The 27899-nt window shown below is 41.8% G+C and overlaps 1 protein-coding gene across 3 annotated transcripts; it reads right to left on the bottom strand.

Moving 5' to 3' along the window:
- Window positions 1-101: 101 nt before the first annotated feature.
- Window positions 102-27701, bottom strand: nipbla (NIPBL cohesin loading factor a). Of its 3 annotated transcripts, none has more exons than XM_069682363.1 (49): window positions 27370-27701; window positions 25763-25834; window positions 24124-24273; window positions 23676-23841; window positions 23370-23470; window positions 23148-23259; window positions 22729-22892; window positions 20567-20715; window positions 19691-19781; window positions 19227-19448; window positions 18803-19051; window positions 17971-18719; window positions 16142-16355; window positions 15815-15991; window positions 15533-15706; window positions 15193-15354; window positions 14971-15074; window positions 14799-14885; window positions 14344-14575; window positions 13174-13325; window positions 13009-13089; window positions 12752-12852; window positions 12467-12593; window positions 12272-12354; window positions 10461-10593; window positions 9950-10093; window positions 9713-9799; window positions 9198-9418; window positions 8921-9023; window positions 8662-8760; window positions 8394-8540; window positions 7516-7650; window positions 7230-7328; window positions 7020-7073; window positions 6823-6931; window positions 6524-6654; window positions 6231-6371; window positions 6015-6108; window positions 5560-5723; window positions 5357-5447; window positions 4931-5104; window positions 4586-4776; window positions 4288-4395; window positions 3914-4114; window positions 3399-3545; window positions 2935-3302; window positions 2219-2393; window positions 1202-1399; window positions 102-1103 (listed from the first exon to the last, which is right to left on the bottom strand). In XM_069682363.1, the coding sequence occupies exons 3-49, from the start codon at window positions 24185-24187 to the stop codon at window positions 741-743; spliced, it is 7638 nt and encodes a 2545-aa protein (XP_069538464.1). In that variant the 5' UTR covers window positions 24188-24273; window positions 25763-25834; window positions 27370-27701; the 3' UTR covers window positions 102-740. The 3 variants fall into 3 exon arrangements, with proteins under 3 accessions (XP_069538464.1, XP_069538465.1, XP_069538466.1); XM_069682364.1 differs by having other exon boundaries at window positions 5569-5723; XM_069682365.1 differs by having other exon boundaries at window positions 18544-18719.
- Window positions 27702-27899: the final 198 nt, after the last annotated feature.

Below are 27899 nucleotides of genomic sequence, written 5' to 3'. Positions count from 1 at the left end.
TGGACAAATAAAAGTGAACAAAAATAAAAATTCTTTTTTTTTTTTTCTTTTTTCTTATTTTCCTTCAAATATCTAAAAGCTAAAAGGAAAAACCATCAGGGTGCTAGTAGTATAATAAACTCCAAAAACACTTTAATAAGAACATCAAAAAGACTAATTTCCAACATTCACTTAAGGTTTTATTCTTTTTTTACAGCTTTTTTGTCTTCAGAGATATAAACATTTTAGTTTTTCGTCGTGTTAAACTATTATACAGTGGGAGTAGAAATGAGCGACTAGAATCTGCTGCACAACAGCGAAGGAGCTCCCACAACAATGTTGACAAAACATTTCCCTCCAGGTCTCTTTTCTGATAGCCTTTTTAAGGGATAATTTGGGTGAATTATTCCTTTAATGCCTTCTGGATTCTATCCTCTGCACTTGTACACAAACAAAACATGAGCAGTCCCTCTATAATATAAGTCTTATGTTTTGTGTCATTTTCATTTTTGCAAGAATAACTCATGTAAAAGTATGTAGTGTCAAATATTCTTGCTCTCTTGTGTTTTCTTACAAAATTGAGGAAGGAGAGGAGGAGGGTAGGAATCCAGTGAAGTTTGGCTGTGTCGTTGGAGGTGGCAGGTTGAGGAGGAGGAGTAGGAGCAAGGAAGAGAAGGATTTGATAAAGTAGAAATGGAACAGGGGGACCAAAAAAAAAATAAATGAAAAGAAAAGAAAAAAAAAACACCACACAGGAGCCATTAGCTAGCTCCTCCTTCCCGTGCTGCATACAGTGAGCGTAAAGTCTGTACTACTTTGTTGCTCAGTTTGTGGTTGCTGGTCAAGGCAATCTTCTTGTAAATGATGTCCGACTCCTTAATAGTGTCCACCCAAGGCACCAGTTTGCGGCCATCGCGTTTCTTGGCCTCTGCCCAGGGCCCCGAGTAGGAGCCGGCCATCCAGTGGATGCTGTAGCCGTTGGAGGTCCTCTGCATGACTCGAGCGATTTGCGGCCGGTCTTTGTATTTGGGGCAGCAGAGGGCGATCACATCCATAGCATCCACCGTCTCACTCATGCGGCCGGGGTCCGAGGAGTCACCTGCTCGCCTTGACTTTCGAGAGGACTGCAATAAAGACAGAAGAGCAAAGGTTTAAGTATTTTCCCCTCACAATCATTCAGTTGTCTTTTATGAATATTGTTGTGTGTATCTATCTGTCTCACCCCTGGAATCCTTTCGTCGCCTTCACTATCATCGTCATCCGTCTCTGGTCCTGCCTGATTCCGTGGACTGGGTCCCGACATGGGGCCTGGGCCTCCCAGTAGGGCATTTATGGCTTTGTTTCTGATGTTAGCACTGGCAGACGCTTCTCCCTCTTCATCCTCCTCGTCTGGGTCCAGATGTTCCATCAGAACCTTGAACTGTGTGGAGTAAAAAGACGAGTTTTTAACACCAGCTATTGGGAAGATGCCACTTGATGACCCCGTACAGGTGTGTGAACTTTGACAATCACACGAATTTGATTCATTCCTTTATACCATGTTTCTTCATATATTATGAAAGGTCATGGGGCATGACTGAGGAAACGTTTCTCATAACAGAGGGTTGTAATTAACGGCTATTGAGTTAAACTCTCTCAGTAAATAGGTCATGCTGCAGAGTAAATGCTCTTTGCTATGCTTGCGGCAGGATTCAGAATGCTATAAAAAAGGTGTACTTGGTCAGAAAATAGAGTGAAAAAGTTTACTGGGATTAACAGAGACTATTTGTCAGACTAGATAATTAGGAATTACAGCTAGACTTCTGAGCAGGCCTTAGCATTCATGTGAAGCTGCCTATCAAGTTGGATGATACAAGGCAGTTTAACTTGAGCAGATACAATATAAATAAAAGACTGGGTCACACTGTCAAGTGCTTGGGTGAGCGTAGTGGTTAAAGGCAGGCTAAAGGTAAGTTAGCTCCGGGTTAGAGAATGATGTCGGCAGTCATAGGGCTCGGTATATTTTCTAACAGCACAGTTGGGCCTCCTGATAGGTCAAATCATCCTTCAACATGAATGCTGGGCTTTGATCGGGATACTCTCCCAACAGTTTGGACATTTAGCTGTGTATTGATAACTTTCTATAAAGACTTGACAGAAAAAAATACAACCCAAACACCAATGAAAGATTAAGTTGCAGTCTGTGATGTGAATACAACACTGGCTTTGAATCAAAGTGTGATCAAGCATCATTACTTACATCTAGGTACTGTCTGACTATCCTCTTCTTGACGTCATTCGTCAGTGAGGCGTGAGCCATGTTGATGGCGATGAAGTCGATGGTTTGTCGTGGGTGGAAGTGAACATTGTTTTTTCTGTTCACTGCCTTATCGTACACCTTGGCTGACTCTGTTGGAGAGTACTTCTGAATTTTGCTGTTGAGGGACAAAATAGGTTAAGAGTTAGAAAGGTCATGGAAATCCCCACCAGGTCTGAATTTCTCAAACTAATGCAAACCACGAAACTGAGATATATTCTCTTAGATTGGGATGCTGATAGGTGATTATCGTTAACCACTGCTTCCCTTCAGCTGTTTTCCCCCCACACACACCTCTGTTTTACACAGTCGTCTAAATAACAATTCTTCTGGTTTGTGATGCTGTTCTCACAACAGGGGAGTGGCCTGTGTACAAGCCTTGTTGTTAATGACAGCGTATCAAAACACATCTGCACCAACCAGATGGACTAAAAATCTTTTAAAATAGTAGCATAAGTAGGTCTACATTAAACATAAGACCCGGCACATAAATCAATGCATTTACAGGAGGGACGTGCCAGCAGATCACTCTCCCTCTCTCTCTCTCTTTCTATCTCTCGCTCTCTGTTTCTCTAAAGGACCTGTGTGGGGACCCTGCTCACAACAGGTACATACCCATTTTAGATAGTGTCCAGAAATAAAGGTAATGTAGATTTTACCTGTCAGAGAATCCGTATTGGTTCTTCAGATGTTGTTTGAGCACCAGAAGCAACAGGATGCCCTGAACAGCATTAGCAAAGTCCAAGAGACCCGAGGGATTGTCTGGGAGAAGCCTCATTACTTTTTCTACATCCTCCAAATCCAAATCATCCAGATCTGACTCCGACTCCGAGCTGTCTGCGACAGGTTTTCTGGATTTCTTAGGCCGCCGTACCACATCCTCATCATCATCATTGCTGTTGCCGTTTTCTTCGTCACTCCTTGGCGAATCGCAGTTCATCTTTTCCTCTTCATCCTCCCCATCTGACGTGTGTTTCCATTCCTTCTTTACCTTCTTCTCCTTGCGCCTCGGCTCCTTTAGCAGCAGCTTGATGAGAGACATCGAAAAGAAAATTCCTAAAAATCTGACATACACCCCAAAAAAGAATTTTATCTGCAAGCTACTTTGAAATAGCTATCCTACCTCTTTGAAGGTTTGCAACAAGTTGCTGCCAGAAACAGACAGGGTGATGTCGATGTGGTGCATGATGAAGAGAGGCTCCTCCTGGCTCTGGTACGGGAAGCAGGCGAGGTTATCTGCTATAAACAGCAGCATGTTTACTTCTGACTTCTGCAGAAAGAAAGCAGGAAAAGAGGGGATTAGGGGTCAATGCCTGAAACAAATGCATATTGCAGTGTTCCCTTATTCACTATTCATACATGGTAAAAATTGTTACATATGCAAGGCAGTAAGATAATGGAATCTAACATATATTTCATCTGCACAGTGTTTCTAGTCTCTTGATAAAAGGTGTTCATTTCAGATCAGTGGTGTTGTCTGTGTCCCTAAGAGTCGAATAAAACACTCACAATTCTTGCCAAGACACACTGCTGGCAAGCATGAGTTGGTTTCCACTTGGCATTAAGTTAATGAGGCAACCCCACTCGACACCGAGCAGTGCCAAGTGACAGTGTGAAGATGAGCACAGGTTTACTCACAGAACTGTCATCGAAGAGGTTCAGCAGCGAGATGAGGAAAGCCCTCCGATGCTGCCGGTTCCCCCTGATCATAGTGAAGAGGTGGGAGCAGAGTGCCGAGTGCGTCTCGTCCTGTCTGAATCCTCTGATGATGGTCTTACGAGACGACTCGATGGCCTGCTGCAAATTGTATGACATCTTCATCCCAGCGACGGCCTTCATCTGTGAAAGAATATGTTGGTAGAGGAGTGTTACAAACGTAGCATTTCAGACAACTGCTGGGACAGCTGCTGCCTTCAGAACGTGTTAAAATTCATGTTGAGTCTTTTTCTGGCAAACAAGGTTCCCTCTACATTCTGAAAAAAAGAGTAATTGGTTATTAAACACCAACTCACATGGATGAATCCTGTGTACTTCTTGTCGATCTCAACCAGCTGCTGGTCAGCTTTGTTCCTCATGCTTGCCTCGGGGTCTGTTCCCATTGCAATGAGGTAGGGTACACACTACACAGACGAGACAAAAGGGATGTAACATTCACATGCATATGCTTACAGCTCCATTTATCAAAATACATACGGTTACATAGAAGTAAATGCAGGTTTTCAAGGACAAGGAGAGATGTTTAAATGTGACTCTATTATCTCTCAGTAACTGGAAGTGAGTTGGTTTGAGGTTCTGGCTCTTGTATCTTACCTGTACAGGATGGATGAGACCCTGGTTGAGTGTGAGAGCTATGACGTTGAGAGCAAAGTGCCGTACACTGGACTGCGTGTGGAAGAACGCCTCCAACACCTGTTTCAGATAAAGCTGCATAATGGAGCTGCTCATCCCTGAAGAGATGTCACCCATCTCCTTCAGATCCTCCTGTTTGGACAGTTTTTTCCCTGCAATGACACAAAATAATTATGCATAATTGAGGCAAGAACTTTAACAGGCCATTGTTGATAATGTCATCAACAGATTTCGTATATGATCAGAGGATGTGACACTGGAGTGCTGAATCAAAAAGCTGTTTTACTACAACAAAGCCTCACTTACATTCTCTGTCTGCTTCCTGCATCCGCGTGTCCTCCTCCTGAAGGTACGTCTGGAGGTTTTTGAGGATCTGGATTTTGAGGTTGATGGAGGAGGCGCTGTCAGCCAGGATGCCGTTGTACAAGGACTTCACCTCAGGCACAAACATCTGGCTGGGATGCATGATCACGAGGAAGCCTACATAACAAACAGCAAAGACATGTAAGAAAAAGTGAACTACACCGTCTCTGTCTACATCATCCCCAGATGCTGGGGCTAAACATTGTGTTTGGTATTGTGTTGAGCACATCTCTGTCCTTATCAAAGCTGTCCTGACTCTAAAGGTCAATCACTCAGCGACAAACCATCAGACATTCAGTGATTTGCACAAATATAATGGTGACCTTTTACATGAATTAAACCCAATAATGATTAAAATGGTGTTCTTGCCTAAACCGATGATGGCTTTGGTCTTGACCTCCTCGTCCTCATGTTTGGTGAAGTAGAGCAGAAGCTCGAGAACTTTCTCCTTGATAACAACCTGTAATAAACACACACAGACACAAGGTTGTGAGTAGGTGCACATTTAACCTTTACATATAGCAGTAGTTAAGCTAATAGTTATAGTTCATATAAAAATAAAAATCACTTGCATTTCCCACCTTGTTGGTGCCCTTGAACTCCTCCAGATCAAAGTCAAAGTGTCGGGCCAGAGCACCCACAGTGAAGAGCGAGCGCAGCAGGAAAGGCTTGTTTGCTACCAATGTCGTGCTGTTAGGATCCTCGTGATGCTGAATCTTCAGCTTGTTAAGTGCACCTAAAAACAAAAAGAACTTAAAGTGATTCCTAAGTAGGTCAAGATTATTGGTGTGTCCCATTTTCCCTGTCCTTTGCAGTTATGTTTTTCCTCTCATGCTGGTAACTACACAGCCCCTCTTTTACAAGGACATGGGGATAAACTGCCTTTGTGGATGTGTCTGGAAAGTTTGAAACACAAGTAATATTTCCTCACTGGGAAGGTGGTAAAGTAAAAAAGTTGAAAGCTTAACGTTGATATTTTCCTGCAGAAATAGAGCATACAAGGTCAAAGTTTCTAAGTTTATCTCACCATAGAATCTGTTGAAGCAAGCCCAGACAAACTTGTAGTTGTGTGTGACTTTGTTCACAACAGCTCCAAGACAGCTCACACAGTGCTGGACCACCTAGAGACAGCAAGGAAAGCCATAATGTTATTTCTAAAGCAACATGAATTTCTTTAACAGAGCAAATCTGGTTCTACATTAGTACATCTTAAACACATTTCTAAAAGGTCACTGCCGCGTACCGTCATGCCGTATTTGATGATGAGCTTCATGAGGTCTTCCTCGATTGTGGCGAGGAAGGTTTCACTGGGGTGCTCCATCAGAGGTACCACCAGCTCCAAGATCTTCGCCACATTACAGATGACCATGAAGTCATTGGCAGTCTGCAGGAGAACAAATATAGAACTATTTTTACTAGGGAAGTCCTGAAATTAGTTACAAAAATGAGCACTGTGTTTTCACTGCTCAGTAGAATGCCGATGCAAAGGATCATTCATTGTGCAATAACTAAATAGATTTAGTAAACACAACTTACGTTACACTTTGTGGTCAGGTAGGGTTGCATGGTCATGGCATGTTTGACCATGAGCTGGGCCCTGATCTTGCTGAACAAGTACAAGGTGGTGATACACGCCACCAGCCGTGTTGAGTTCACACCCTTGTTCTCTACAGAGGAGAGACAAAATAAAAGTTAAAGCAAAAACAGACCTTTATATGTCTTATTCCATCACTACGCAGGACTGATTAACTCAAGTAATAGCATACACAGCGGTTTAAAAGAAAATTAACTGCTGCATTAAAACACATTTTAACTTAAATGACAAGCTTGCATACCTGCAAGAGACTCCTCGTACTTGAGGATGTGCTCTACCAGATTGTCAACCAGCTGAACACAGGCCTTTTTGGCTGGCTTATACGATGCATCCTCTTCAGACTTAAGAAGCTGCAGAAAGATGTTTTGTTTTAAAAAGGTTTTAAACACTGATTTAATCTGCATCAGGTGAAGCCGGGATGCAAAATCAAACACTTACATTTTGAAGAAGCTGCTCAAACCAGTCATAGCCAGTGTCTCGACACGCTGCAACCTGAAGGATGCAGACAGACATGAGGATTAAAAACACTGGCCAAACTTCATGAGACAAAAATGACACAGGGTGAATATTGATGACAGATTTAGAATTTTAGTTTTATTCATTTATTTTTTAACAGATAAAACTAACTGATAAGTTTGTGAAACCTACCACATCAGTGATGTTGAGGATCTTTCTTGTCATGGTCTCTTTGTCGTGGGCGGGAGTTGGAGTAAACCACAACTTCTGGAATGTCTCATTCACCAATTTCTATTAAGAGCAATTTCACTTGTCAATAGTTTCAATCTTAACTTTGTACACATTTGTCAAATTCATGCACATATTTTAGGGAAGAGATTTATAAAAAAAAAAAAAAAAAAAAAAAAAAAAAAGGTAGAATAATAATGATAAAAGAAAACTAAAACCGTGCAGAGAAAAATGTGGTATTGATCCATACCTTGATGCCTTCTTCATCATTGACCCTGCGGATCATCCTCACACACATCTCAGTAATCTTACTGAAGGTCGGCTGCTCCAGACAGATGTCTCTGAGGATCTTGATCACCCGTTTTCTTACGCTGATACCAGTGTCCTGTGAACCAAAGCAATTCATGAAAGGTTAAAAAAAAAAAAACTTCTGGAAGCATTACATCAAAAAGCATCTGCATGGGGTGCAGTAAACGTGTTCCAACAATAGGTGGCAGCATGACACAGTAATGAAGAGTGAACTCCTCATGAACCCTCCTGAACATTTCCATGACAACGGGCACAACAATTACAATGCCTTCATTGCTCAGTTGTTGAGTACAAAGCATGTGTGTTGGACTGCCTACAATATTGTTAATTTTTATATTCACAGCCGTCACAATGATCTGTGTGCTGCTATTGAACTGGCTCCTTATTTAATTATTTCAAGCATAAACAAGCAAACTTGAAATACCCCAAAATGACTCAGTGCCTGCGGTGCTTTTCCATGTAGACCTGACATAAATGGCAGTAACATCCCAGCAGAAGAAGCGGCTCTGTTCATTACATTTGCATATGTGTTAAACAGGTGCATGCAACAGCAGCTGCATTTACACACTCCTTTTGAATGGAAACAGTTTACAGAAAACGTTTGGTAACAGTGCAAAACATATTGTGATTGATAGGGAGGAAAGTTGTTTCTCCACAGGTGACAATGTCTAAGTTGAAAAATGAACAGACCATAAGTCATACCATGACATAATTGCAAATGAGGTTCCTCTTTTTAGTCAATAGTCTATGCACGCATCGGGTGATGGTTACCTCTCACAACACAGTAATTGCCTACATCATGGCTTATGTAAAACTTACCAGTATCCTCTCTATGAGCATGTCGTAGTACTGCTCAGTGAGTTGGGGTCTGCTGAGCACAAATTTGCCCAGCAGCTCCACAGCTGCCTCTCTCACACTCGTGGAGTTGTCCATCAAACGACCATGGACGCCACGCTGCATGTCAGACTGCAGAAGAGGAGAAGAACGTATCAGTACAAACACAGGGAGAAAAAGACTCAATGATAACCAGCGTACACAAAAAATATCACTGGATAAAAAAAAAATGTCTATGCAGATCGTCACATACCCTTGCCAGTATGCTGGGGTCAACAGCCACAACCTCAGACAGACATTTCATGGCTTTTGTCCTGACAGCGATGGCACTTTCCCCAAGGACTCGCAAGATCTATTAAAAAAAAAGATACACACACACGTTGAACTCATCTTTTCTTCAGTTCAACAGTTTATCAGAGAATATCACATGAACAACATGGTATGAAAGATCTACAGATTATATTATTGAGCTGTTTTGACAAATTAAAAAGACAATAATATTCTAATCTTACCTGTGTTAAATAAATATCAAAGCTCTGGGCGAACGGCCTCATAGAGGCCAAATAACGCACAATCAGACAGGAGTCTTCATAGTCCACAGTGTCAGAGTTCATTCTGGAGAGACGAGAAAGAGGAAGAATTATATACAGCTACACAGTCAAACAACTTGAGACTTTAACAGTCTGTTGCCACAAAGAAGACACAGACACGACAGTCCGATCATGAAAGGTGAGAATAATCAAATGAGTTAGTAATGAGTACGTTGCTGAGACAGTCACACATCCTTACTTCAGTGTGGCGAAATGAGACGGCGTGGTCTTGATGATGTTGCGAAGGAACTTCTTGCGCCTCTCAGCACGCTGCATAATTTCACCCGTGGTCTCCATCTCCTTGGCATGTTGTGGTCCGTCCGATGAGTCGTCGTCCTTTGAATTCTGGGTCCGCATGGACTTCTCGGCCTCTGTGGTGGCGTCCCGAAACCACTGGGCGATGTAGAACTTTCTAGCAAACTAGAGAACAAAAAAGACTCACTGTCAGGTTCAGCTTAAATCAAAGACTGGCTAAATTAAATGCACACATAATATTGCCTTGCAGTATTACTAAAGTAAAAAGGTGACGAGGATTGTTTAGTAGGTAGAGCAGATCACAGCATGATTTATGGATTAAACTATAGGAATGGGCTTCTATATGTGGCTAAATGACCCATTTAAAAGTAATAAACTAAAAGTTTACTTTACCATGAACATACATTTCAGACGTTTAAAACTCCAACAGTGTTTGAAGTCAGCCTCATGTAAACTCACCACCAGTGAGGCGTCTGTCTCAGCGTTCTCTTCCAAGTAGTCCAGTAGAGCCTTCTGTAGCTGCTGGGTCTCATCGCTCCCTGGAGCCTATTTAATCAGAAAGAAAGGTCACAAAAGTCAAACACAAGTAAATTGCATGACACACTTTCTGCCATCCGACTTGTATTTGTCACAGTAAACATAGCCTTATGAGTTCGAGGGAAATAAAGGTCATTAACTATGGAGTTTCTTCTCTACCTCTTGTAGGATTCGATCAATCGATCTCTGGTCCATCTTGCTGGTGACTGCGTCCTTCCTCAGACGAGCAGCCACTGTGCCCAGGTAGTCTAGAGATGCTACTCTCAGAGCCATCTCTGTCTGCTTGTTACTGAACTGGTGAACCTGATGGGGACAGAAAAGGAAAGAAAGAACGTAAGGGAAGATGTGAGCAAGAAATGCACTGATGTGACATAGTTATCACGATACCCCATATTCTATCCCTGTATTAGTTAATCAAGAATAAATCCAAAGCCCAAAACTAGCATTATAGACAAGTCTTAAGGAAATGTACTTTAATGCTTAAAATGCAAAGAATAAGTACAAATTATGAGTGTAACCCTCCGAAATCCTCGTCTCTGTGTGAAAATAATCTTCTGTCTAAGGATGGTAAAGCTGTCCTCTGCAATAAATCGGGACCTTCTTTTCTCTGAAACACTTGAGCACAAATTGTTGTATCTGCAGTTATAATGAAGAGCTCTGTCATACTAACCAGTAGTCGACCAAGCAGACTGAGCAGCAGCTCTGCAGCCGGCCACTCTGGTTTGTTTACTGTCGAGAGCAGATCCTGGACAAAGTTCTCAAACAGCGGCCGGTAATCTTCTTCTCCCTGCTTGCTGCCACACCTGAGGGAGGGGAGAGAGGGAGAAAGGGAATGAAGGCAAGGGAGTGATAACAGTAACAAAGGGACTAGGGCTGCTTGATTAATGCTTAATTGTAATCAAATTTTAATCTCAATTACGATTTGGGCTTCCAACAATTATTTAAAAAAAAAAAAAAAAAGGTGTTATATATACTCCGTTTCGCAATGACGCTCTCGTTTTGTCCTGTGATATTAATCCAGTGCACCCCTTTCCCTCAGCAGTGACATTTTCCCCGCCCACACTCACTCGCCAGGCTCGCAGGCTGTCGTGGCATGTAGTTCAGTCGGAGCCAAGATGACGGAGAGAGAGACTTTGATAAGTAATTCCGTTGTTTGAAAACACTTCGGTTTCAAAGAGTCGGACGAGGAGCAGCAACAAATACTGTGCAAGATTTGTTGCACGGTGGTGTCTGCACCACAAAGTAACATGACCAATTTGTTTAATCACCTGAAGTTTAATCACAGAGTCGCCTATGACAGCCACGTACTGACAACAACAAACATCCGCAACAATTCTACAACTATTTTTTCTTTCATTAATACCGTCTATAAATATTACTTTGACATTAGGCGTTAAGGGGTTAGATCAGTACATGGCTGTCCGAGGCTTAACCCGGCACATACGGCTACACTTTCACCACAAGACGGTCTGGCTTGTTACGCACGACAGGGATGAGAGTGTTTGTTATCTTGATGAGCTGCTCTTGCTCGCTTACTCCAGGGAGGAAGCTTCGTTATAAACGGTTAAACATGTATCACATCTATCAAGCCTCAACTTCACAATAAACTGGTGGGACAAGCCCCCTCCCCATCCAGCTCATCATCTGTCGGCTATGTGACAGAATTGAAGTCCGTCAGGATGAGAGCGAAGCTCTGTGCAGCCGAGGGTGGAGGTGCAATCAGACACAAAACAAGAGCACATTGCACGGAGAAGAAAGACTTTATGGACGTGTTTGTGCTTGATTATCATTAATACAATATGATTTGGGAATCGGACCTTGAGACAGTGCAGAGCAGAAAGCGAAGCAATTCATGCGCAATTCATGGTGCTATTAGTGGCTGCAATCCATACTCAGTGTATTCATATGAACAGCAGCTCATACCGTTTTCACAACATTTTACACTTCCAACAGACAACAAACTTCACACCGCAAGTTCCCACAGACGTGGCCTATGACCAGTTCTTAGTTTATAATTGACAGAGCAGTGAGGCTACATTCCAGTGAGGAGCAGATGCGCCGACATCCACGTGCACTCAATGTCACACCAGAGGGGCTCCGTTATAATTCATTTATTCATTTTCAGTTGAATAATGTTAAGATAATAAGTTCAAGAGAATACACTGTGAAAGACCTTTCTTTTAAAGAAAAAAGTAAAATAAATGGTTGTTGTTTCAAAGTCAATGACTAATCGTTTTCAGTGATCTCAATTATTGACCGTAATAATGGTAATTACCTTTTTTGCCATAATCGAGCAGCCCTAAAAGGGACCATAATAAGGTGCCAAGGGCCACCAATGCCTCTACATTTTTCCGTGGCATTAGTCTGCGTGATATGCATGTAAATCATCATGCACTGAAGTGACAGAACAGCTTTAGTAGGATACAACTTTGTAACGCACATAGCATATTTGAAAGCATTTCAAAAAGGAATGGTAATTACTTTTTGAGGAAGACTGAGAGGAAGTTTTGTGCTGTTCTCATTGCCGTCTCATAAGAGTTGGTTATTAGAACATCTTGATCCACCTACAAAAAGGAAGAAAAGAAAACTTGTCAGCAAATTAAACGTCTATGTGTTAGTATAAATTGTCATTTTGCTTACACATATGGTCGTTTTGTGTGTCGGATTCTCTCCTACCTTGTCACACTCTTCAAAAATGTCCTTGTCATTGGGGAGGTGGACCACACACTGGATCAGCTGCAGCACCAGAGCTGTAACCATCTGGATGTACATCGGCTCTCCGTCCTTGTCTGAGCTGTTCAACCTAAAGACACAAGAGATCAGGAGGATACAGGGTTAAGGAACACATTTATACATCGGGCAACCTTTCACTCTGCCTCAATCAAGCTTCTTATTTGATGGTTTATCCCTGCAACACTTAATGGCTATAGATCAGTTGGAATTCATTTAAAAACAAATTACCGGAAATTCCTGAGGGAGCGTTTGCTGGTGGGCAGTCTGGCTAAAGATGTAAAGATCTCCTCCAGGATCAGCTGCCGATGCTTCTCATAACGTGAGAACACCTGGAGGTAGGAAGTAAAAGGCTGTTAGTCTCTACCATGACAGTTTTGTAGAACAGCTAAAAGACATGCAAGGACGGAGTGACCCAAAAAGATGCAGCAACTTTACATAAACACTGAGTTGAAGTAGATTTTTTGCGAGAAAAAACAAAGACTTACTGCTGTTACTAGTTTAATGGCGCACAGCTGCAGCTCACTGACATTCTCCACAAAGAACGGCGTGATCCCCATAGAAGAAACCTGAGGGAGAGAATGGCCTGAATCTTCGTCTGATACACTGGTAACTGCAGCCTAGCATTGTTTGAAAGCATGTATGGATTTTACCTGGAGGATGGTGGTGTCTGTCAGCAGCTGGATTTCAAGGAGCTCAGAGATGTTGCTGACAATGTCGCACACTTTGTTGTACAACATGATAATCACACGCTGCTTATGTGTGGAGCATTTAGCACGCTTTGCCTTGGAGCTCAACAGGCCACCTAGATGGACAAGATCAGCCCCGTTAAATCTTTCTCTTCAAGAATTTTTGATCATGAACCAGAATTTAACATGCTAACAAACACTTTCCATTTTTGTTAGTGAAATTAATTTAACTTATTACTTGGCAGGGACTCCTTTTTAGTGGCAGGGTTGTAAATCATAACAGTTTTAGACATTATCTAAATATATGTTCTCTTCTGCTGTGAAGTTTAGTTTATTGCAGCTAAAGCTCTATGCTTCAGCCCATAGCAGAGGTATGAAGTAAGAGTACCGTAATATTTGGTGTATAAGACGCACTTTTAATTCATTTTTTTCCATCTAATAATTGGGCTGCGTCCTATATACCAGTGTGACCAATATACCAGTATAAAATACAGATGTATGTTATTGTGTTACGGTATTTTGCCCAGATGATGTCGTTATACGGTAATTAAAGCGGTGACGTCACCACATTAAACCGTTTAACCGCTACAACGTCTGCTATTTACAAGAGTGTTTTAAGCGAGGAAAACTAACTTGATTGTTGCTAACGCTTCATCACGGACATGCACTGCCATGATCGCCGTTGCATCCGCCTCCCTCACAACAATCAACGTTACCGTAGGCTGCCAGCTACTGCTAGCTACAGCACCGCTAGCTAGCAGGACTGCAAACTTGACATGGCGAAAACAAATGGGAGGCTGTAATTTGTGGGTTTAAAATGTGTTTTAAATGCCAATAAACTAAAATAGTTTTGAAATAATACAAGTTATTTCAAAACTATTTTTATTATTTATTTATCCTATTTAACATGTTTTTATTAATAAATAGCTGTACATTTTTCCCTCTGGAATACCCCAAAAAACAGACTGCGTCTTATATTCCAGATCTTACGGTAAGTATTACCATGATTCTAAAAGATTCTCACACAATTAACCAAAACTCATCAATTTAGTTTTACTCTGACAGCTCAAAGCCCATGCTCCTACAAAATTCAAATAATCAAGCGTTATATAAAGCAGTATTTTTAATCCTCACCTCCATGTGGGTCCACTCTGTATACTGGGTCGTACTGTGGATACAGTGTGTTCTGAAGATGGAACTTGGTGTATTGTAGCACCCGCTCTATGACGTCCTCTATGTAGACAGCCTTCGGCATGTGCGTTGAGGTCATGATGTTAAGAGCTGTTAGACAGGCGTCTGCTGACTTTGTGACTCTCTCCATTATCAGGTCTCTCCAAAGTTTCTCTTCATCTTCAGCGTCGTGGTCCTGAGGTTAGAGAGGAAAAGAGTGCAAATTACATTTACAGAAATAAAACTCTACCTGAAGGCTGAAGGAATATAGTCATTCAAGCTAAGAAACCTTTTGCAGCATTTTACCGGTGCATATTATGCTGCCAGTGACAGTACATCTGGATATTTGTACATGGATTCTATATGGATTTATGCAGAATTAACATTTTAACACAAAGTGAGGAGGGAAGGGAGCTCACATGGTTCATTAGGGTGGAGAGCTTGGAACCATCCTGGATATTCTTTTCCAGTATGTTCAGCAGCTTCACCAGCTTGTCTGATGGGATCTAAAACAACAGAGACCATTATTTAGACGGGAATCTGAATCAGCATTACAACAGTCCAACTTAACACCAATATACTATACATTACCCTGCTGGAGATTCCCATGGCCTTAATCTTGGCAGACTCGCTGCCCAGCTCATTCAACTGGTGTTTACCAAGCAGCAGTTCCTGAGGTATCTCATCATCATCAGCTGTGAAAAACACACAACAGAAGATGACATTAAATCACAATTCAATAAAGCAGAGTTTCTGCTTCCATAAAAACCAACCACAGTGGCAGCTTGACAGCTGGTCAGCGCTGATATTTACCCATGGTAGTAAAATCCACGTCCTCCAGATTCTCCAATATGTTGTCAATGCTCGCCAAGAACCTCTTGAATGTGGACGAGTCCATCAGCTCCTCTTGGGTCAACTTGGGCTCATAGGCTTTTCGTTTCTTTTGCTTTTCCTTCATCTTCATTTTTCTGGCAACTGAGTGAGAGAAAGTTCATCATTCATGCGTGCCACATACCAAACACAGTTTTGTATTTTAAGCTTTTTCCTGAGTCCTCTATTTCGATTAGTACCAATAACCTCCAAAATCTCAAGTGGAATTACATTAAACTGTGAAGACCAAATTTTATGCAAAAGAACAAGCATGAATACCGACCTTCACTCATGCTGGGTGGTGGTGAGTCTTCCTCTGAGGAGTCTCGGTAACGGCTCCCTGAGCCCCGTCTGCTGTCCCGCTGCCCACTTTTTCGATGTTCCCCTGAACCACGGCGCTCTCTTTCTTCAAAGTCCCAGGCCCGGTCTTTGTCTCGTCGCTGCCTCTTCTTTGCAGCTGTAGATAAGAGACATTAATAAATTAAGCTCTGAAATCTAAAATAAACCTGTTACACCAAATAACACTACATTTTTATGCCGACAAGAATCAAATCATTTCACTCACACTCTCCGTTTGCGTCATATTCGTCATCCGAGCTGACCTCGGCATATTTGGGCTTCTCGTTTACAGTGCTTCGTTTTCTCTTGTTCATCTTTACCCGCTCACACAGGGGCATGGTCGACTCGATCTCTGCCAGCAGCTCTGGGGGCAGCTCCTTCAGGACTGCTGGGTCCATACCACCTGCAAATCCAACAGTAGCATTTACAGGTTATTTTAAAAGGTAAATTTCCTTTTTATAGTGCGCTGAAAACACAGCACGAGACAGTACAGCATGAGTGAAAAAGGGAAAGGAAAAAAGTGCTTCCAGTTTCAGAGTTGATTTGTTCTTACTTTTGCCAGACTTCCCTGAGGAGATCCTGTTCTTTCCAGACTTGCTGTGCCGGATGATCCTCTGGATCTGGTCGACAGAGAGCTTTTTTACAAGCACTACAGGCTTGGGCCTCTTCTCAAAGTCCTGCACCAAACCCAGCCTCTCCAGCTTGACCTTGGGCTGGCCCCACACTTGACTTTCAGTTGAACCACTGCCATCCGTATCACGTTTGATCTGAAAACAAAAGAATATATAAAAAGGAGTCAGAAAAGCCCGCTGAGATTTTAAAGATTTAGGTCTTCAAAAAGGCTTCAAAGAATCCACACTTTAAAGTTTTGGACAGAAAAAAAAAATGAGCTTGGTTCACAGAAAAGAAAAATCAAGTTAGATAATCAAATGTAAACAATGGATCAAACTGATTGACATGAGATTAGTGATTCTGATTGTTAGTTTCCAGTATAGTTATGATTACAAAGACTTAAAGGAATACTCCACTGTTTTTAAAAAAATATCTCCATAGCTTAAATTTTAGCTGTGGTGACCTTTACATTTACTGTCAACACTACAGTGCCGAGGCAACAACTCCACCCAAAAGTCGGTTGGGGTTGTTTCGACATGCCAACTGTGACAATATATTAGCAGTCCAAAATGTCTGTCAGAGTAGAACACTGCTGACAAAGACACAATACATACATCGTTCAGAAAACTGTCAAAAAAACAAAACAAAAAAAAAACTACATGTGCAACATGTTAATTGTTTAGGCTACAACAGTGTGAGATACTTGCAACCATTCCTAACGAGACAAAAGAATAACTAAAAAGCCATGAAAATGTCAATGATCAGGACAATTCAGTGCACTGACAATGTTTATCAAGTAGTCGTTTCAGCACTAATCAGGAGTTTATGGTTTTGGATTTTTGGCGCCTTTGTAAATGTTACAGTGAAATCTTACATTGTGGATAAAATGTATCAGGATGTAATTTAATCCACTGGATTCCAGCATGGGGAAGTCATACCTCCTTAGTCCATGACAACTAGCTTTTCCACAGCAAGATTTCCTACACACTTCAGTTGATGACATATACTTTTACAACTTCATCAAATCATTGCCTCGTCCTAGATGATAAAGACTACTGTAGTTTCATTTGATTCCCCCCGTCCTATGACCGTAGCCCCATAACTGATCAGTTGGAGACACTTTCCATTGTTCAGACGCTGCACAGCATGTTTAGTCCTACCAGGACAACTAGGGTCAGGTGTGGGTCAGTAACTATAAACTTTGATTGCTACTATAAATGGCTAGATGTGTATTCTTGTTCGCTTGGGTGCAAAAACTGACCACCAAACATTAGCTGTTAGCACGGCAAAGTAATACGTCACCGCACAGTTCTGCAGCAGGGGCATGGAACTGCATTTGGCTGGGGGTTGGGTCTCTGAACACTGCATTGACAATAGATATTGTTTGCAAGGATAAAACAAATAGAAGCTTTTTCATTCAATATTTTCTAGCTGCACGATGTTGATAGTGAGAGTTTCTGTAGATCATTTCCCACATGAAACATCCAAGGAACAGCAGTGGAGCATTTCTTTTAAGTTACTTGCTTTTGTTTACACACAGGACTAAAAACATATTAAAACAAAATAATTTCTTCTACTTTTCACAGATGGTAAGGAGTCGGTTAATGTGTTTTAAGACCAGTCCCAGGAATAAACAAAAGGCTTACTAACAGAAAACAAAAACAAAACAAGAGTGAGCAGTGGTGTGATTTGATTTTGTGAGATTGCAGGCAGTGACAGTTGAATGATTGGTAGGTGGGTAGATATTTGGTTTGGGTCGGCCCAGATCACCTTAGGGATCTGGAAGTTCTTCAGTGCGCCACTATGGCCTCCCAGGAGATGAGCAGGGAAAGAATCTGGAAGTTTAGCACCAGAAGCAGACGAGGCCGGTTTGGAACCATCTTGCCTATTGCCGCTCCGACCAGGGTCTCCAGAGGAAGAAGACCGGAAGCCAGACCTATCTCGATCACTTCGACAGCGCGAGTCGGGGGAGCGTCGGTCTCGACTACCAGTCTCGCTCCGATGCCTCCTATCTCTATCAGATTCTCTGTCCCTGTCTCGTCCGTGGTCCCCTCGGTTCGATGACTTCGGCGCGTCTCCCCGTCTGTCTGAGGACTTCTCGTCATGTCGGTGCTTCGATGAATCCCGACCCTCTCTCCTGTCATGTTTATCCACCCTGTTTTTAATGACTTCCGGCCGTCCATCTGGTTTCAACCGCAAAGCAGTGTCAGAACCTTCCACTGCAGCCGGCCCACTAGCTGGTTCTTCAGGCCAGCGTTGGGCCTCAAGGGCAGGAATAGGGGCAGCCAGACAGGGGTCGAGCTGGCCATCAGCTCGTCCCGCCTGCTGGAGGTCGATGCTCACCATGAGGGGAGGGCGGCTGGCACCGTTTCCAGCTGCGGTGGCCTCTTGTGGGGTCAGTTTGCCAGCATTGCCCCCTCCTGTTGATCCACTGCCCGGGGCACCTGTGGGTCCACCTGGTCCTCCTGCACCTGGCTCCAGCGGGAAAGAGTCCTGTTTTCTCTTCTTCAGAGGCTTATCTGTGAAGAGAGATGAGAAGATAAGTTTTAACTATTCGCTAGACAATTATCCCTTTACTGCTATTTAGTGATATCTTACACACCTTTATCTTGAACCTCCTTCGAGCACTTCTCACTAGCCGCCTCTCGTTCTATCCTTTCGATTTCAGCGATGGCATCCAGCTCTGCCTCATCGTAAGGGGAACTGGGAGGCTGGAGACCGCTGGCACCACCCGCTTGCATCTGCTGCTGTAGCCGTACTCCCAGATTTTGCTGGAGAACAGGCACCTGCTGAAAGCCCAGTTCTCCCTCCATGTTGTCAGAGTTCTGGTCCATTCCCGGCACACCCTCACCTGAGATAGAGAAAATACTTTAACATGGTTGTATTTAAAAAGGCTGATAGTTTCCAGTACTCCAAGGGTTCTTACTGACTTAATTAATTAGGGTTGAAACTGCAGGATAAAGTATACAGCATAATATAGTAATGGGATCTGGTTAATATTAAGCTGATCTAGAATATTTACTTACCTGGTGTATCGGACTCATTAGACTTGACCCTGGACAACTTGAGGGTTAGTTTTGTCGAGTCCTTGTTTGGAGAGCTTACAATATCGTACATATCTTTCTCCTCTTTCACCGCTGGGGCTTTCTTCCTCTGCTGGAGCTGCTGTTTCTGGTCAGGTCCTCCATCCCTTGGTGAGGGCGCATAGGGAGGCGGCGACTGCAGAATAAGCGGAGGACGAGAACCTGCTGTGAGGAAGCAAGAGAGAAGAATGTTATCCTCGGAGGCCACGTAAAAAGAAGGATGACGTGATGACAACTGTTGGTCCTGTCTCTACAGCTAAATAGCCGCTAAGGCTATTCAAACTTTTCTGATGCTGTAAAATTCAAATAATGTAAATTACAGAGACGAAAGCAGCTTTTCGCGAAATAAAAAAAGGTCATGCAGGGTGTATGCACTGTAGTGCCTCTTTTCTTTTAAGTGTCCTTACGTTTGGGCGTTCCTTCACTCCCTGCTGGAGAGCAACCAGACTGTGGAGACCTCAGAGGGAAAGAAGGATTCCTCATGGTGGAGTCACCCTCCTGGACAACGCACAGACAACACAGATGTAAGATACCAGGCAACTGCTCACTAGACTCGCAACCTAGCATTTGCTGCAAAATGTCCAATTTTGGTCAAACTGTCGCCAAAAAAGGGAGCAACCACTCCTGTGTGGGTATCTCTCCATTATAGTAACTCAACTTATCAGGAGACAGAAAGTAATGTATTCTGACAATGATGCCTGAAACACAATATTTGTTGTTTCTACCGCTGCTTAATGTCTTCCACTTTCTCTTTGGCATCCTCCCTCAAGGGGGGAAATTGAGAGATTCAACCTCAAAACCAGTGCCAATTTAGAAAATTACCAGTTGAACGTCCACACAGAGGATAAATCTGGAGGGAAAAAATCCATAATGAATCTAAAATGCACCCAACTGAAACCACACGCATACAGTATGTGGCTCAACAGGTTTTCTGTAGCTGGTTACTTACCATTACATAACCAACACAAGAGATGAAACTAGGATTATTTTTTCTCTGTAGCCTTCAGTGGTGTGTACAACCATTAACCAAATTCTATTGCAAAACAGATATTTATGATTTTAGCTGCACGTTTTTTCCAAATCTGAATTCTCACTGGCAGATTAAGTTTGCATGCAGTGACATCATATGCATGCCCTCCACGTGCTGCACAGAGTTTGTTTTGCCCTATAATACATATCTTCCAAAACATACCTAAAGAATTGTCACGTTTAAAAAATAGTCCCAACGACTGTTCCTTCAGAACAAGGTAAAAGGTATACATTCTAAACTGTGTCAATCCTACCTCGTTGCTCAGTCGGTGTACAATGTTCAGGTAGTCCTCAGTGCCGTGTCTTTCCGAGTGGTGGTTGGCAGCGTTTGCCATCTGCCCCGATACTTTGCCCTCATGGATGTTTCGTATACCGCCTGGAACCATGGGACTTGCCACAGAAACTGCGAGATAAAAAAGAAAGAAGTTATGAAAGAGGTCATTTGTTTAATCATCCATTAATGAGCAGTGTTTCCAACACGTAGACTTTCCTTGGGCAGGCTGCCATGGTATATTAACGTTCACTGAAGAATATTTGTCCAGAGATTTTAGTCTTTTTCTGGGTTTTTTCTTATCAGCCTGTGTGATCTATGCCAGTTAACACTGATTATTTTGTTTACAGTCTCAACTCGCTCTACCCCATGTGTACCTGTTGTGAGTAGTGACGACACACATGCTTTGCACAGAAACACACAAAGAGAGAGACAGCCCTGGTTTTTTAATATTAACCCACATATGCTGTTGTTTAAAAGCTTTTAAAGGAGATTCAGGTATATTTTTTTTTTACATATTTTAATTAAACTAAAATACCCCCACACTGATGATGTTATAATAACAATGGTGATCATGACAAAAATAATAAAATGTCTCCCTATACTGAAGATGCATAGAAAAATTGCTTATACAAAAAATATACACATTTACTGAAACAAGGATTATTGGAAAAATGTTTGCTTCAACTGCTTAAATTTGGCTTCAAAGCCAGGTTTCATAAACCCAAACAAAACTATGAAAGACGTAGAATATGTAATTAGACTGAATTTGCATGTTTTATTTTGTCTGTAAAGTGAAAACTTATTTTGGCTTTTAGCTGTTAACTTGATTTGGAAGCAGATGTCTGGTAAATCACTGCATGAAAAAATAAAACCTGTTCATCCAGTTATTGTTCAGATATTCTAGCAGAGAACTTGGAGTGTATAATTTAATGCAGCTGAGGAGGCACTCTAAATACAAAGCATCAACAGTTCAGCCAATTAGATTTAATTGTAGGAGCCCTATTGTCACAGTTGATATAAAATTGATTGTTCGATCTATTTATGTTTGGAGGGCATGAATTTTCTAGCCAAAGACCTGCCTATGTACACTAAACCATTATATCATAATATCCTTTAAAAACATCAGTCATGTTAAATATGCTGTCATCACTTAATAACAATAATAATAACAATTTTAGACTGTAAGATTCCCCAGTGAATAAACTGTTGTAATAAAAATGTAAACAATAAAACCACAAACCAACAATACACTTAATTTTTGAAAGATTAAATCAATCATACATAAAAGTTAGCTTATTTTTTTAAACTTATACAGCAATGCCAATGACATTAACATCTAAGCCACAAAGTCAAACTGGCCTACTAAAGCTATGTATTCAATAACAAACAATTAAATTTAACCATATATTACACAATGTTATTGTTAAATGCTATTCAGTATGGAACAACAGAATTGGGCCTTCTACAAAAAGAAGTATCCGTATTATTAAAACCCATTCAGTAAATCCCCATTCAAACATATGAATCAAAAGGGACACAAAAGCTGCTGTCAGTCTAAAAACAACCATTATGGCAATGAATCAATGGCTCACTTCAACAACAACTTTGCAAGGACAACAACATGATGTCCACAAAAACTAAAGTTGCTAATTACATTCAACCAACAATACAACACCAGCATGCCCGCGAGCAACAGCAGCCTCAGCCTTGCTCTGCTGCATTTTTTTTCAGCCTGACGCTCAGCTCAAATAATAACAGCTGATTATCCAAGACAGGCAAATCACTGTCAAATCTATACCGTTACATCTTCTGCACTTGTATTTTGGGATGCAATTTTTTACTTTTGGAAACGAAGAGAGTTTGCAATTCAATCGAAGACAGAGACTTAAAAACCAAAGTGTTATAGCCTGTAGATCTTCAAGACCCCTAACTATGTCTAGTGCAATGGTAGCAGAAAAAAACAACACATTTTGCAAAGCTGTTGCCAAGGGTCACAGAAAAACGTGTGCAACAACTGCAGCCGTTTATCACACAGTAAAACTTGGATTTATAAAGATAAGTTTGAAAAAGGTCAAAACATTTCCGCCCTCTCATGCATGAATTTGAGACATGCAACAGGCACACACACTCTCTCTCTCTCACCTTGTTGTATCTGTTGGTGTTGATTATAGCTGGGTGGTTGTTGGTGGGGATACTGCTGCTGTATATAACCCGGGGCAGGGCTCTGTGGAGTGTAAGGACTGGGTACTGGGCTGTTCTGTTGAATATACCGACTACTCGAACCAGTCTGGGGCGACACAAACCGGCTGCACATGGCGGAGGAGAGAACACACAGATAGACAGTTAGCAAGCATGTAGAATGAAGCTGCATGTTTAACCATAGGAAAACAAATATAACTCAACGACAAAATATTTGTATTGTTGTGTAATTAATCTATAATACTTCATATAAAACACAGAAAATCATCCATAAAACTAGATAAAGATATCAATATAGTGATGTAATTAAATTATTGAGGTTTTTAGTGTCATGAGACATTAGAGTCAGCAGCTGTACTCACCTCTGTGGATTGGGAGAAATTGCAGTCGGCTGGAAGTTAGCAGGCTGGGCAGGGCTATGCATGGAATTTTGGGTGATTTTGTACGGCGGTACCATCGGCTGCTGCATAACATCTGTTCAGAAATTAAACAATACAGGATATTAGTTTATTAATAGCAACACAAAACTTCTCTTTATGATTCTATGCTTTCATATCATTACTAGCAGATAGGTATCTCCGTACTTTTCTCCCTGAAGATGCCAGGGTTCCTGGCCAGCATGGTCTGCAGCAGCAGTGGTGCGTCTCCCTCTGGCTCATCGCTACCCAGGTTGTCCTTCAGCTCTCTGAAACACATGATAAACAATTTCAGTCAAAATACATTAACGCCTTGAAACCCCTTTTATTAATGCACTAAACAGGAATTTATCTACTTCTGTGCACTGAAACAAAAGTAACGCCTTTCAAGTTGAATGTCAAATAATAATAAAAAACAAAAATCTCTTGACTTGTTACTTTTAAAAATGTAGACAATTGTTATTACACACTCACATGTGCTCTGTGGACACCTGGTTGAGGCCATGGGCTAGCTGGGAGGCCAGATTCTCATCCCGACAGCCCAGTAGGCAGGTAACTTCCTCTGCGATCCTTCCATTGTAAAGGAGGCTCTTAGTGGTGGTGGCCGGGAGAGGGGAAGGGAGGGGCAGCTGGTTCAACACTGAGAGGAGAAGACAGATGATGGAGAGGACAGAGATGGGGAGGTTCCAAAACAAAAGAAGAGAGGAACAGGCAGGGCAAAGACAAGAGTGAGAAACAGCAGACATGTGGTAGTAGAAAAGAACAGAGAATAAGGTAGACAAAGCAGGAACCACAACATGAAATCACAATTGCTAATTTACATCTGTCCACACAGAATATTTCAGCTTGGCATTTCATACTGGAAACAGAGCTTGAACAAAAACTGTGACTGTGTGTTGGAACATGGCTGTGTGTCACTCACAGTCTGTGAGGCTAGCGATCCCAGCAAGAGTGGTAATGGGAACATGAGGCATATCCCCATTCATGCTGAAGGTGGGGGTGGGGGAGTGTGTTGATACACAGGTAGATCAGGGGGTCGATGGACGACACCCGTCCTCACATCTCCTGACACCTGGGACAGAGAAAGGTTGGGGAGAGAGCATGAGTGACGGACAGGAGAGGGATCAAGAAGAAAGGAACGAGTTGGTGGAGGAGAAAAAGCATTGATTGAAGAATGATGGTGAAAGAGGCAGAGGTAGGACAAAAATGAACAGAAGTGAAAATGATGATGAAACAATCTAAAACAATCAGACATGTGGAATTAAAATCACAGCGAAGGAAGAAACATGCTGTGTATACTGCCTTGTCCGCCCTGACGCTGATATTATGTTTTATATTTTGTGAGGCAAAAAGGGTACCTGCCGCATCATCTGTTTGCCACAAATAAAAGTCTTATTTGATCTTGTTAATCAACATAAACTGCCATGTTCTTTCCTCCATATTTAAGCAGGTTCTCTCCTTTTTGACGCTTATATATAGTACATTGTTATTCATTACAATAAATGTGTTATTATACTGGTAAAAAACCACAAGCAGCAACCTTGAAATGTTTGTGATTTATGCTATACTTTTTGAGAAGGCCATCCTTCAATTTCCATTTACTGACTGATGCTTATTTTGAGTCATTTAAATGCTGCATCACATTACTTAGATTTTCCTTATAGCAGATACACAACATACAGTAGCAATCGCAAAAACAGAAAGTAATGCATTCTCTGCAGGGAAAATATATTGTACACAACCAAACAATATTAACATTACAGTGTTTTAAAAGCTTTGCTTATTAGAAAAAAATATAAATTGGGCTTTGTTGGAAAAGGCATCTTGTTACTCATCTCATACATGAGTAACGATAGCGATACTTGTACGCATACTCTTACTTACGTAACAGAATTGAAATTATTTGAATAATACAACACCTTATTGTACTTCACTGAATGAGCCTTGGCAACACAGTAGATACTATAGCATGTGTTTGAACCAGCAGTCCTCTATTTTCTCTTCTCAACTTGATTTTTTAAAATTTTTACAATCTTTACAGGGCCATTACATTGTACTGAATATGAGTCTTTATGTTAAGACTACCAGAGAGGTCTATTCCCTTTCATTAATTTAAAAGCATAGGGCTCTTTGCTCGCAGCTTATTATAAAAGAGCTGCACAAATGAGGCCCTATGTAGCACTTAATTTGTCTTAAATCCCTTTGCTTGTTAGGTGTCCTTGACCTCTCAAGCAAGACTATACAGGAGGTCAAAGAAAAGCAGAGGGAAAGGCCAACTGCAATTTTCAGAATATCTAACACAGCTCACACTTTATGGATAACCTAATAACTATAACAAGCCAAAAGAAAGACAGTGCACGTCTCTCGTTAACTACATTACAGTCCATGACACAAAAATTATAATCTGTGTGTTAAAATATATTGTCGACATCAAATCAAAAACATTCAGTACATGCACTAGCATGAAATCCCTCTGAACATGCTATTTACATAAGAGCTTGCCTCAATTAATCAATTATTACTAATAATGAAAAGTCAATAATATTATCATTCATTCAAACCTTTTCGAAGAATTCTGTGCAGTCTCGGGTGGACTCACTGACATTTCAGATAAAAAGTCCTACTCCTTATATCTGTAGAAAGAGAACAGGGCCCTGCATCAGACTTTGTGACATAAAACTGCATTTTCTCATATTAGATAAGAAGCTCTGTACAGCATTGAACAAAAAAGATAGAGCACAATAATATTTACTATCTCATGTGCATTTTACATTTGCATTGTCCAACTCATTACTGCTATACAATCTTCAAACCAAGAATGCAACAGTATGCAGCTCTGTAGACCCTATGTGAAATACTTTTTAATTACTTCTAGGGAAATGCAACACTTGTTTAGCAACTTCTGCAAACTACTGATACCAAGCAAACCTGTAAACACAATGTTGCAACCAGACCTGAGTGGAAACCGATCACCGAGTTCAAATCGTAAATAGGAGGAACAGATATGGAACTGTTACGGAGGATCAACAGATGGATATTGTAAACATTACATTAGCAAACTGTAACGTTAGCATGCTCCGTCTATGTGCTCTTCCTCTATACGCAGGGGCTTGGCTGACAGCTGTGAGACTGACAGGCAGGAGGCAGCACAAAGGAACAGATGCACTGTGATGGTGGCGGCAGTAGTGGGGGGCTGCATCCTCTAGTAGCCAACAGCCACCGTATGCATCCTGCAAACTGCAGAACGCAAACAAACTATATTTGATGTGATAAAAAGCTAAAATATCCAAGACGCTGCTCACACCAAAAACGTGTCTATCAAACTCTGACAGTAAAGTGAGTACAGTGAGGGAAACGTAGCCTGTGCTCAGTCAGTCGTCAGTCAAAACATTTCAAAACAGGATAGCAACCAAAACTAACATTAGCCCTGCCAACGGCTCCAGCAAACTAACGCACAACGTTAGCATTCAAATTACACAAACTGATGGGAAACAAACAATTAACTAAGGTATAACTGACATTGGTAAATAGCTAAATGTTTATTTTACTCCGCTGAATTACCAGCTGCAGCCCGCTACTTGCGAACAAACCAACAACGTTACAAGAAGTTGACTGCCTGAATGTTTCGAGCTAACCGCGCAGCTAATGCTACCACCACAGAGAGCAGTTATAATCACAAACGCTACATACCTATCATTCGCTAACAACAATAGTCGTGTTTTAATAGCTAGCTAGTTAGGCTAACTAGCTCTAACTGTTGTTGGTTAGCTGCAAACGCTGCTCTCCGTTCAAATAAGGGGACGGCAATTCAAATAGTACAAGGAAGCGCTAATCGGGGGTTAATGGATGTTAGTCAATTTGCCTTGAGCTCGGCAAAACGCGATGGGTATGTGTGTGTGGTTGTAAATGCAACGGCACAGATTCTAATTCCGTGGCAACGGCCCAATCCTCGAGCTCGACAGATGACATCCAGTTGAGGCCGTGCGCCTCGGTGGAGCAAAAACACACCTAGCTAGCTTGGCTGGCTAGGTCGCTAGCTTCCGTTACCTCCCGGTCAACGATTAACGACGCCGTAGGTGGTCTTGCAGCAGAAGATTTTTTTATGTTATTTTTAATAATCTCATTTACAAAGTTTAGTTCCTAAAGAAAGATAGGTGATAATATTTACCTTCGGATGTTGCGTTCAAAGGGAGGGGAATGTTTTAGCTTGGTTTGTGTCCGTGTCCGTATCTCTAGCTCCCCCTTTCTTCTCTCTCGCAGCTCCTCCAGAAGGAACTCGACTGGCTGCCAGCTAGCTGCTGAGCTAGCTTGCTAGCTATCAACAATAATCCGGGTCGGACTGATTCGTTCTTCTTCCGTCACACAAGGGTGAATGTTTCAACCTACATTCATGGGGAAACATTCGTTCTTCGGAGTTTCAGTCGGTCTGCGCCGACATAAACAATGCGTGCAGCCAATTTCGACAATAAATGAGAAATATGACGATTGTTGCGATCATCAAGAGGCTCTCCTCTCGTAGAACAAAATGCCGACCGGAAGTTCTGCCGTCTGACTGACCAAAGATCTCAGGAGTGACTCCCTCCATCGGCGCCAAACAAAATGCCATGCGACATGTCGAGCTCGAGCCGCTAGAGAGAGCTGTAATACAAGTTTACATCCTCTGGTCCTCTGTTATTGTAACTATCAAATGTACATTCT

This window comes from Semicossyphus pulcher, unplaced genomic scaffold (assembly GCF_022749685.1).
Source record: "Semicossyphus pulcher isolate SPU_LCO1_2020_fin unplaced genomic scaffold, fSemPul1.0.p SCAF_6, whole genome shotgun sequence".
In the NCBI taxonomy this organism is placed as follows: domain Eukaryota; kingdom Metazoa; phylum Chordata; class Actinopteri; order Labriformes; family Labridae; genus Semicossyphus; species Semicossyphus pulcher.
The sequence above is the reverse complement of the archived record's forward strand: the minus strand, read 5'-3'. Positions and strand labels throughout refer to the sequence as shown.